The sequence below is a fragment of the Cynocephalus volans genome, chromosome 9 (genome assembly GCF_027409185.1).
Source record: "Cynocephalus volans isolate mCynVol1 chromosome 9, mCynVol1.pri, whole genome shotgun sequence".
Taxonomy (NCBI): domain Eukaryota; kingdom Metazoa; phylum Chordata; class Mammalia; order Dermoptera; family Cynocephalidae; genus Cynocephalus; species Cynocephalus volans.
In genome coordinates, this window is record NC_084468.1 from 69472214 (window position 1) to 69485301 (window position 13088).

General features: G+C 35.0%; 1 protein-coding gene across 1 annotated transcript in view; it reads left to right on the forward strand.

Annotated features, from left to right (window-relative positions):
• The window catches only part of CFAP299 (cilia and flagella associated protein 299), a 603823-nt gene extending 591633 nt beyond the window's left edge, over positions 1–12190 (forward strand). The window contains exon 6 of the mRNA XM_063107460.1: positions 12080–12190. Coding sequence (XP_062963530.1) covers positions 12080–12190 — 111 coding nt within the window. The remainder of the gene's footprint in view (positions 1–12079) is intronic.
• The last annotated feature ends 898 nt before the right edge of the window (positions 12191–13088 follow it).

A 13088-nucleotide genomic window follows, 5' to 3' on the forward strand; every position in this document is an offset into this window, starting at 1 on the left:
TGTTAAAAGATTTCAGAGATCCATGGTTTCTATTAGATGTAGGACGTTGGTGAAACAAAGGACACTGGTATAGAATAAACCTTCCTGGATCCATTGTGAGTGTCACAGAGCTTGGGAGGCATGTGCACTATAGATTGGGAATAGATTTAGCAGGATGTATTTCTTTTTTCTTTACATATCAATACCCCTGACTGTACAACAGGAGCCCAGACTCCTCTTTTTGAAAACTGTTTACAATTGTTCACACATAACAATGAGCTATTTTAGAATGCAAACTGTTATCACAAGAGGTCTTTATCAACATTCAGCACACCATGGCTTGATTAGGAGCAAGTCCTTCCAACTCAATAGAGCATTTCCTCTTTCTCTCTCCTTCTCACACCCACCAATCAGGAGAATCTCAGGCTCCACCCCCGGATATTTAAACTGAATACTTCGTGGTGAGGCCCAGGAATCTACATTTTTACAGGTCTCCCAAGGTGACTCTGAAGATTAACTGGATTTGATATCCACTGCTTTTCATAGTAAAATATTTAATTAGCTGTTGCTTCACCTTACTGTATGTACATAAAGTAATCAAACTTCATTCCCTTAAAACAGGTTTTAAGTCAACAGTCTTAATTTTAAGTAGTGTAAATTACACGTTCCTGTGACTGCACAAACAGCCTAGAAAGTACAAACCATATACCAAAGCCTTCTGGATAACCTCCACAGAAATACAAATGCACTAGATGCTTTCGCTGATAAACTGCTATTTTTACTTACTTATTTGGATCATTATAGGGGGTGGAGAGGTGGGGGTGATATCCATTCGTGCTATCACTGCCTCATCAAGAATCACTTTGTGGGGCCAAGTTCGTGGCACACTAGGGAGAGTGCAGCGCTGGGAGCGCAGCGACACTCCCGCCGCGGTTCGGATCCTATATAGGAATGGCCGGGGCACTCACTGGCAGAGTGCCAGTCACGAAAAAGACAAAAACAAAAAAAAAGAATCACTTTGTGAAGTAGGTTTGTCCAGAGGCTCAGATGAAGTAATATATGTGACAGAAGCTTGCAAAGCATGAACTGAAATGTACAGCAGGAATCCTTTCTAGCCATTGTACCATTGTGTCATCAGTTAGCACCATGCCTGCACATGGTAGGTACTCAGTAAACATCCGTGGAATGAATAAATTGAATATTAAATATTTGCTAAAGAAATGAATAGTAGGGCCAAAAATAATCCTGGAAACTTTTGAGGTTAACTTTAAAATATTTTAGGATCTTAGGCACTAGAAACATATGTAGAGCTAAAACTATTTTTAGCTGAAAACTACTGAAGTAATTGACTCTGGTGTTTTTCTGTCCTTGGTAGGTGAATTAACTCTTGGGATTCTTTGCTGAACTTTGGGGAGCTGGCCCAGGTGTCCAGGGCAATGTAAATAATAAAATAATTGCTACTTTCATTCATCTGCACTTGTTAAGTGCAGATGAATGAAAGTAGCAATTATTTTATTATTTTAAAAAATAAAGGTATAGTCATTATTGTACATTATGCAGGTGCTAAAAACAAATATCAAATTCTACTTTCTTTCTGTATGTACAAAAGAGTACCTAGGTAAACAGGTTTAAAGTTAAAAATAAATCCAACCAATAAAAACACCTGTTTTGGGTTTTGCTTTTTTTTTTTTTAATTTAGAGGAAGATTCCAGCAGCACCTTCTTACGGCTCCTTTCTCCTCTGTTCTGTTCCTCTCAAGCAATCCCCACTCAAGCACTTACTACTATTAGTAGGAAAGGTGTTAATTGCCTCCTTAATGCTGCCTCTGCCTCTGAGTTCACTGACTGCTCTTAATTCCCCTTGCCACCCGGACCTTAAAATCCGACAGGCTTGAAATTGCTCTTCTTAAGAAGGAAGCCTGTAACATTCCTAAATCCTTTCCACAGATGGTTCGAATTTAATCTCTCGGAGCTCCGCCCTCCAATGAAGGTCCTCAACTTTACAATCTGTCTTCTTACAGGGGCCAGGTATATTTGCTTTTAAACTAAACAGAATAAGTTTAAGCAAGTCTATGTTTTCTTCAAAGGCTCCAAGAATGTTCCCTCAAACTCCACTGCAAAGCTGAATTAATATGGGGCCAGTGGGACAGGGGACATTTACTGAATCACCAACACCACTTTTTTGGTCCCTGGACTTTCCTTTGAGGCCTCTTGTAAACGTTGCTTTTTAACTGTGGCACAGTCATAGTTAAGTAATGCTGAGGCTTTGCCAACCTTCTGGTTTTGCTGCCCAAATTACTGACTGTTTAGTTGATTATAGCCCTAAAACACCCACATACTAAGTAGCTTTTAAACATTTTCTCCCCTGGGCAATCACCTGGCATATCTGAACTGAAAGTCCACCACATATAAATTAAGTATTTATTCAACTAACTACTGCTAAAATCAATGGCCTTGAGGAATACATTAAAAATTACATAACAGAGCTTGACTTTTATGAATTAAAACTCCTAAAACTTAAATGCCATGCCCTTCTCTTGACCTGGAAAACTGATTTTAATTTTATATGCAGTATTTATGGAACAACCCCTAGAGATAAACACATTGTTGTTAAGTGTCCAATGCATGAACTCATATATGAAGTATAGCACAAGAAAAGTGATTTGGAGGAAAGAAAAAAATTAAGTATATAATTCATAATTATTTTATATATAGACACACACACACATATATATAAATGTTTAGTAATTATATTAAGAGTATTATAAGATATAACCCTCTATTCAAGTTGAATATCTGCAGTAAAAAGAAAGGTGCATATCCCAATAAAACATACATGACAAAGAAATATTACTATTTTAAGCTTCGAATTACAAGGACAACCTAACCAAACATGGTGTCAAAGGTAGGAGGGACCAATGTGGCCTAGGGAAGTGAGGATGGAGAGATCTGAAGAAGAAAGCTTTAGCCCCAATTCATGGTCACTTTTTCACACAATTTATTACCACAAGTCAAGGAGTATGGGAAACAGTGGGAAGTTAGTTTCCTGGATGGGTGAAATGATTAAGAACAAAGTAATTGTTTCCTCCATGATCTCAAAGAAACAGGCAGCAGAAAACACTCAAGGCAGGCACGGCACCACTGCAGGTGCAAGACCACAGTTAAGGGATTTTCTCTAATTCAGAGAGAGAGCATGGTTTCTTCTGGGTCTGACAACAGTTGAACAAGTAATCACCTCCCAAGACTCCTCCTCAACCCTTCAGCATTTCAGCAAATGCTTAGAATTCCTGAGACACTGAAATCCCAAGAGTGAGAGATGTTGAAGTTTATTAGAATATGGAGCACAATAGCACAAATAGTGATCAAAGCCTTTAGGAAGGGAGAAAAATCTCATGTTGACAACTTTGAAGTGGTTATTGCTGCCTGGATTATCTTCAGCATAAACATTAGTGGCTTTGGCTATGTACTTTGCCTCAGATCGCTGAAGGAAGAGTAAAAATGCATAATCAAACAAACAAAAAATGGCAGCCCCAACTTGATAGCCTGGAAAACTACCTGATAAGCACATAAGGTTGCTCCACATGATAGGCTCTTAACCTTTTGGGAAACACAACTTACTTTAAAATTCTGATAAGTTTTATGGACTTATCATGAAATTTTTTTTAAAAAGTACACATGGCCATACACAGAGTAGTATAATAGTGTTTGAGGATATTCAAAGATCTGCCTAAGTCCCTTAATAAATCACACTTGAGAATTGTAGACTTGAGGACTTCCCAGTACGCCTGGGAGCAGTTGAAAGGGGCTGGAAGAACTAAGGACAAGTTGGAAGGAGTCAGAGAACGGCCACCAGGGCTTAGGCAGGGAAAAGCTATTTTAGAGGAGCAATATTTAAAATGAGTTGTTGTTACAGGAGTCTTATCGGCTTTGTGATTAGGAAAAATTACTTAACCCCTTTGATCACTTATCCACTTCCGTTTTCTCATCTGTGAAAATCTGTAAAAATGACCATTTTACACTAGGTTGTCATGATGATTAAACGAGAGAATATGTTTAATATGCCTGCTGCTGGGTGGTTGTAGGTCTAGTACATTGACACAGGGAGAATCACCAGCAGAGACCAAAGAAAAGAAGAGGATGTCTCTCTCCACAAAGCCCATTCCAGAGTGACAGAAGAAGCATCTGCTCTACGATAATAGTGGGGGTCCTGAACACACATCTCTCAGCACTGGGCAGATCATCTAGGCAACAAATCAACAGAGTAACCATTACTCTTTCAGAAGGAGAGAAGAAATCTGGGGTTATCAGAAGTGGGAGCAGGGAGAGAGGGAGGATGGGGAGAGATTGGATAAGGGACATAAAGAATAAGTATGATTCATAATAATATATATGCTAATAATATTGATTTGATCAACATAAGTCAACGTTGAACTACAAAAATATGTATAATCAATTATGATTCAATAAAAAAATACATAAATAATTTTTTTAAATGCCAGCCTCTGAGTGAGTGCTCACTGAATGATATTGCTTCCTGGTGGTATATTTCCTTAGAAACCACGAAGGTTCCAAAAGGACAATAATTTTTCACTGCAAGAGTTAAAAACTGGAAATAATCTCTGTGTCCATGAGTGAGCAACGGTTGAATAAATTATGATGCATAGACACAAGGAAATAGTATGTTGCAGTTTAAAAAGGTAAAGCTGTATTTACTGATGTTTGACATATTAGTGTGGATCGATGTTCAAGAAACTATCCAATGAAAAAAGAAAATTGTAAAAACAATGTAAATAATATTATATTCCATGAATTAGTCATAATTTATATAAGAATTTCTCATTTACGAACATTTAGGTTAGTTTCTGTTTTCCTTGCAGTTTAACTAACTCTTTACAACCAAGTTTCTAATTTTTTTCCCCCTTAGGACATATTTCTAAAATGAAAATTGCTTGGTGAAAACATATTAACACTTTAGAGAGATCTTGTCAAATTTCTTTGCACTTAAACCATACTAATTTACAATTATACCTGAACTGTTTAAGAATTCCCATTCTCTGAGCCCTATTTGTTTTGCATACGTTTTAACTTTGTTAATTTTACAGTTCAAATTCATTTGGGATCATTTTAATTTGCATTTTTTATTATTGGAAATGAAAATTTTTATATGCATGTTAGTATATTGTATTTCTTCTATAATTGTTATGCCTTCTACCCACTTTCCCATGAGATTTTAGTTAGATTTTTAAATTAATTTTTAAGTATTCTATGTATAAAATATAGAAAACCTTTGTCTATTGTATTTTTTAGTGACATACTGCAATTTAGATATCTTTTAACATTTATAATGTTTTCTGGCATGCAAAGTTTTAAATTTTTATATAGTCCAAACTATATTAAAAAAACTTTCCTTTTCTGATTTCTTCTATTGTTTCTGTGTTTAAAAAGATTCCCCATACGGGGCCAGCCCCGTGGCTCACTCGGGAGAGTGCGGTGCTGGTAGTGCCGAGGCCACGGGTTCAGATCCTATATAGGGACGGCCGGTGCGCTCACTGGCTGAGCGTGGTGCAGACCACACCATGCCAAGGGTTGCGATCCCCTTACCGGTCAAAAAAAAAAAGATTCCCCATACGAAGACTGAGAAAATATTTACCTATATTTTCTTCTAAATTTGTTTAATTTCCTTTATGCATTTAAATCTGTAATTCTTCTGAGATTCGGGGGAGTATGTTTGGAGTCTTTTCATTTTGTTCTATCAATCATTATTTTTCAGTAATTTACTACTGTTGGTCTTTTCCCAATATCTTGTTTTACTCATATTTTAAACTTGGCTTGTAGTCGCTTCTCTCCTGGGACGTAGTAATGTCTTTAGGCAGAAGTCTTTTAGCAGCTCCTTACAGAGATGTGAATTGGAAGTGAGAGCTTTCTAAGTGCTGAATTTTCTCAACCGGCTACATTATTTGTTGCTATTGTATATGTGTTTTTAGCACTCTTGTTATCTATTGTTAAGGAACAATTTTTAAAAGAAGATAGAATCATCATTTTCAGGTAGATATAAAATGAATATTTGTCAAATATTTTTAACATTAATTAATAAGAGACCAGTAAGGAGTTACAACTGCTTCAAAAGAGAATTCAAAGAGCAGAGATTTATAAAGGGAATAAGAAATTCTGAAATGAAATGACTAATAAATGCAAAACAGGCCTGTCAAAATCTATGAATTCCATTTAACACAACTACTTTGCATTTCTGCAAACAATTATTTTTTGAATTATCAGGTTTCTACAATTTACAGAGTTGTAATGTAGACAAAGGATGAGAAAAACCTAGATGAGTAGTCAAGATACCCAACTGTTTGATTTTTAGCATATTTCAAAGTTTCTCACAATTTTCCCTGGCAGTCTCCTCCCCTCTTTTTATCATTAATAATTTTTTTTTCTTTTTTTGACCGGTAAGAGGATCACAACCCTTGGCACAGTGTGGTCAGCACCACACTCAGCCAGTTGAGCGCACCGGCCATCCTTATATAGGATCCAAACCCACAGCCTCGGCGCTACCAGCGCCGCACTCTCCCAAGTGAGCCACGAGGCCAGCCCTATCATTAATAATTTTAAAGAAAGATTATTCTTTATCATAAAATAAGGCTGTTCTTATTAGGTTTGCCTGGTTGTGGATATAGGTGCAGCAAAAGTGTTATTTTACCATGTAAGGCACCTTAAGTTTGTAAACTCCAAGGCCATAAAATTTTGAACAAATACTAAATTAAATTATGCCTGAAAATTTTTATAAAGAATTTCAAATTGGGCTTTGAAGACACCATTTATTATTTGTTGTCCTGAGGCTAGGAAACCAAGCCCAAGAAATTCTCTTTACCAGATTTCACCTGCAATATCTATAAGTTTGCATAAATTCCTCTCTTCTCAAGGTCCCCCAAAATATCCTAAGATTTCTTATATATAATATATAATATTCTTGGACCCTGGAAGCCGAGAAAAAGGCCAGTTTGCCTGGAAGGACTTTGTAGGCATTATCGTCAATACCATGGCACCAGTTTTTGTGAGAAGAAAAATCTTTATTGTGAGGTCGACCAGCAAGGAGACAGGAGGCAGTGCTCTCAAACCTGTTTCCCTGAATCAGGTGCTGAACAGGTTTTTAAAGGATCAGTAGGGAACAGGGCCTGAGATTGGCTGGCTCCGGTTCAGGCCATATGATGCAGGTAAGGGCTGATTGGCTGGGCCTGAATCCAGTCCTTTCATCCCATAGGTGGAAGATTTTCAGGTTCCTGTAATGCCTAAGGCCATCTGAAGTGCAAGGTCCATGTCTCTGCACATGTTCATGTTACATTCTGCAAGACAACTTGTAAAACAACTTAAAATAGAGAAATAGAGTTATTTTCAGCTTGTTTAACTAGTTTCTTCCTGATTAAATGAGCATTATTTTCAAATGGGAAATTCCAGGCAAGCCCTCGGTTTTACAATTTGTATAATTATATCCTAGTAAAAGCATGACAGCTTCTTATTGAACTTATGCAAATTATTAAATGCCCATGAAAAGTAACGCTAATTAATAAGAATTTCTAAATCCTAGAGGAATAAGTAAGAATCAGATATTAATTAAAAATGTTTCATTTCAGATTATAAAAGCAGAGTCTACTAAATTTCTGTGGGTTACAGACTGCTTAAGAAGGAGAAAGGGTGTTCTTATATATCTGAGAAAAGAACATTAGAACAACTTCAGCAATATTTCAGACAAATAGCCACAAGAAAATTTCTCTCATTAATTCATTCAGTCCTATTACATTTCACTCCTGCTCCACTGGATTTTGCATTAACCATTATATGCAGCCCTCTGCTCTGGCCTAAATTGGTTCTTGGAAATCCTGACTCAGTCCATTCATAGTGCAGTCTATAAGTTGTCTAACTGATGTCAACTCAGCTTTGAAGTGTCAATAATTTAAGTACCTGGTACAGTCCTTTTTCACAAGATTATGAGACTGTTCTTGTTGAAGACTTATATTCTGGCTTGTAACCTATAAAATAGACTTCAAGGAAGCATCAGGAGCAAAACAGTACTATCTGTAGATAACAGGGACTTAAAATTACTGGTTGATTTATTGCTAATAATTCTCAAACAGTATGATGAGCGCTCGTAATAGAATAATGCAATACACAAGAAAATTTAGTTATTTCTGTGGTATGCAAAACAAAGATAGTTAAGCCACTACAAGAAAAAATTAGACAAAACATCTTTAAGAATAATGATTAAACTTACTTTAAAATAAGTCTGTGAAGGGAATATCTGATTCAAAAAACGAAAGAAAATAATCTCGTAGAGGAAAAAAATCTCATAGAAGAAAAAAATCTTGAGATATGAAATAAAATATTCCTGAGGCATAACTGTTAATACCAAGAAAATCAAGTAAAGAAATTTAACATTTGCATTGAGGCCTAAACATTTGCATTTTTAAACAATAGCTGAAATTATGACTGATAACATTACACTATTGTTGTGTAATATCATCAGGCAAAGCACTGCTAGAACTCTGATAAATATAGGAAAACCTGATAGAAATATTCCTAAGGGTTGCAATCAGTGTTTTCCCTGAGGGTAAAAACATATGAGACAGCATGACAAAACACCAGCGACTTCTCATAAAGCATACACAATTTCTGAAATATTTTTCTTAATAATATATCTATACAAATTTACCTCAGAAAGTCTGAGCATCTCTTCTTATTTGACAGCTCTTCCCATGGAATTCTACCAAAAAAAGAAAAAAAAGGAAGGCAAACTAGTTAGTTTTAGTACCTCTTTTCAAAGGTAAAAAAATCAATCTTTATGATTTTTTTCCAGGGACTATCTGGGAAATCTCAAAGATAATTTTAAGTGTAAAGATATCCTGAAAGTTTTATTTAATTTTTTCTATACTTAAGATCCAATATAGAATGGCAAGAATCAGAAAAAAATTGTGAGAGGACATTTGGACACTTGATTAAGATAAGATCAGGATACTACATAAATAATACTAAGTTAACTATTTAGGTAAACATTTAAAACAATAAAATATTTAAAAATAAACATAGAAATTAACATGGTTGTAAAGAACCTTAGTCCTTTATAAGAGAAGAATCTTTGTTCTCTGCTTTGTTTTATTTTTTTCTTCTTCTTAAATAATCAAGGATAGAACAATTATTCTTCTAAGACACAGAATCTTTGCTATTTAGGCAAATTACTCAGAAGGTTAAAGAAAAAGTCTTTCATAGAGCAGGCAAAAGAATTAATCAGTAAGCCAAGAAAGCAAGCCCATTAAGATTGGGCAAATTCTACCAGAATTGTAGCACATTTCACAGCTTCTTTTCAGATTCAAGCACTATAATCCAAGGCGGGTGAAATTTATGTACAAAATTTGCCCTTCATTTTGCTTTTTTCAAATCACAACAATTCTTAGGGGATCCTTGAGCACAAAACAATTCTTATTTTAATACTAAGATGTTGCTTCTGTTTTACTTCAGTATATTCATCGTTGTGGTTAAATGAATCAGTAAGAAAGTATTTAAAATTTTTTCAATTTTAACTTCCGATATGATAAATATTGATAGTTATAACCTCATTTTCTTAAAATTTTTTATTTATTTAAGAACTTATTTATATATGAACTCTCTATAGGCCAATCAGAACAGAGTTTCTTTTATATAGGAAAATTTTAAACCTAATTTATTACCCTCCAGAGATAGGAAAATAATATGCACTCATACAAAAAAGAGATAAAGGTCTTTCTAAATTATAAGCACATAGACACACAGACATATAAACAGCTTATAATTTCAAATCTAAACATGAGCCACAGATCAAAAGTAGACACAAAATATCACCAGCTCATATATAAAAGAACTGTTCTCTTTCCTGTAGGGCAGAAGGTTCTTAATTTGAGCTCAAAATAGACAACTAGACAAATAATGAAAATAAAATACTAAAAAAATACCCACACAGATTCTCTGCCATCTCTCACCCAACAGAGAATAAATCTCTGTAATTCATTAATCCATTTACAGGGATCATAAATTTTAGGACATAAAACAAAATTCTGAATCACTACTGTCACCAGGGGGAATAATTTGCCAATTGTAAAAGTTCCAAAGACAAAAACAAAGCACAAAAATAGTAACAAGGAAAATATGGAGAGAAACAGAGGATCGGTAAAGCTACAGTTCTATTGCTACTGCGGATTTACCTCTAGGAGCCTGGGTTTAAGCCACCCGGAAGTACAACACTCTTCCAGCAAGAAGGTTATTCAGCCATCAGAAGAATCCACTGGGCATACGCAGTAGAACTTCCAAAATGTTTACAAGATAATTTTTCTAAAAAGGATATAAAATGAAGGTGCCACAGACTTCATTTAATTAATTAATTGTAGAAGGAACCAGTGAGAAACTACAACCAGTCCAAAATAGAATTCAATCAGCAGAGCATAAAGTTGTATAGGGAACAAGTAAAATTGACATAAAATGGATGCAAAACTGGTCCCTACAGAGGGCAATGGTTAATTGCATTCCACTGGGCACAATTAATTTAAATCTTTTTAGACGAGAATTTTTTTTGCATTATTATTATTTTTTTAAATTTTATTTTGTCGATATACATTGTGGCTGATTATAGCTCCCCATCACCAAAACCTCCCTCCCTTCTCCCTCCCCCCTCCCCCCAACAATGTCCTTTCTGTTTGCTTGTCATATCAACTTCAAGTAATTGTGGTTGTTATATCTTCTTCCCCCCCCCTCAGTTTTGTGTGTGTGTGCGTGTGTGTGTGTGTGTGTGTGTGTGTGTGTGTGTGTGTGTGTGTGTGTGTGTGTGAATTTATATATTAATTTTTAGCTCCCACCAATAAGTGAGAACATGTGGTATTTCTCTTTCTGTGCCTGACTTGTTTCACTTAATATAATTCTCTCAAGGTCCATCCATGTTGTTGCAAATGGCAGTATTTCATTCGTTTTTATAGCTGAGTAGTATTCCATTGTGTAGATATACTCTGGTTTCTCTTCAGATCGTATAAATCTTTCGCCTTTTTTTTTGCATTATTATCAGTTTTCTACAACTTAGTTGTAAAATAACACAAAAACAATGAAAATCAGAAATAACTTGGATGGAGGAGCCAGTCAGGACACCCACTTTTTTTGTTTTGCCCATTTCAAAAACAACAATTTTCCTGACTCTATTTTTAAAAGATTGGTCTAAAATACTCTTTCTCAATTAGCATAAAAAAATTAATTGGGGAAAAGACAATATCAAAATTTCTCTCTATCCTCAGTTCTAAACTTCTCATCATCTCTTCCTAGAATAGAAAAAAGAGTAAGAACATCATTCTTTTGTACATCATAGATACAAAAGGCCTGAGACTAATATTTTCAAATTGTCAATATTGTGTAACTCTTTTAGAATCCTATTTTCCCCCCCTCTGTTTGAGAATTAGCTTCATCCAAACTTCTCTCTTCTCTCCTTATCCATACAACGGTAGCAAATATTTGTTCCTGTAGGAGCTCCTTAGGAGCCTATCAGTATGATAAAATATCCTGAGTAAAGGTAAAAGGACCAAATCTTTTAAAAAGATTATCATTTGAAGGAGTGGGGAAAAGCAGATCAAATAGTGTTTAAACTGATAAAAAAGAAACTTTTCATGAAACCCACCATGGACAGGTACTTCCACTCATCTGAAACAATACTAAATTTGAGATATTTTTATTTGACAAACTTGAAATCAAGATAGAATTCTTTTTAAATTATACCTTGAAATCACATGTGTTTGTAAAACCCTTCACTAGGATTCTGCAGAGTTAGTGATTCACTGGGTTCCAGCGTAGACAAGCATGAGCCTGGGACACTGCTTTGATTCTAAGTATTTTCGGCAATATCATGACCCAGGGACCTCAAAGCTCCTAACTGGAATCATCACCTCTACTGAGAAGAAGAATCTAGGAGGAAAAACATGTAAATGTGTCCATGGAAACAGCCTTTTTAGTTCTGTTTTCTACAATATTTCAAAAAGAAAATTTATTTAATTCTGATAATTTGCATTGATTTGACTAACAATTCAATTTATGTATTTTAGGCTCAACCAGGTGAGAACTCTACTAGAACCCTTATCCAGACAGAACTCTACATACAAGCTGTCATCTTTGACCACATTTCCAGAAGAAAGACTAAAATAGCAACATGTTAGATGGTTTCCTAATTGTTTGCTAAATTTAAATGAATTCTGTATCCAGAAGCAAATTAGAATAATAAATGAGTTTTGTAGGTGGAAGGCAAATTAGAATAATAAAAGTTAATAAAGAAATTAGAAAGAAAATGATAATCTTGACTGTCTTTTTATTGTACAGGTAGCCTCTTAATCTGATGTGAGGTTTTTCTCTTTTTTTCCAAACATTGAAGCTGATTGCAACAGTTTATGGGAGAGAATCTTGTTGCTACTTCGAAGATACAGTAATTGGTGTCATATTTTATAGCTCAAATTTTCCAAAACAGGAATGTTCTGTGTCCTACTATTGCTAAATCTAGTGGACCAAACATTATGGCATGTGGCACTGCTATCTCCTAAAATCATTGAATATTGGTAAAGGGCCCCAAATTGAAAGACAGGCATAAGGAAATATAAATACAAGTTTTTCATTTTTTGTTTTTATTGTTAATGAAACATAGTTGATTGTACATATCCGTAGGGTAAAGAGTTGAATATCAATACCTCTGTGCAATATCTGATGCTCAAATCAGGATAGTTCGTATATACAACAATATACAATGTAATCGATTTTGTGGTCCTCCCCCAAATTTTCCCTTTCCCCTTTTCTTTTCCCTCTTTCCCACCTCTGGAAGCCTCAGTTATGTTCTCTCATTTTGAAAGTTCAATGTATTGTGATTGCTGTATCTTTCTTTTTTTTATTTTTATTTTTATTTTTTTAACTTATGAATGAAGACATGTGGTATTCTCTTTCTGTGCCTGGCTTATTTCACTTAATATAATTTTCTCTAAGTTCATGCAGGTTGCTGCAAATGTCAGTATTTCATTCTTTTTTATGGCAGAGTAGTATTCCATTGTGTGAATATACCATATTTTCCTT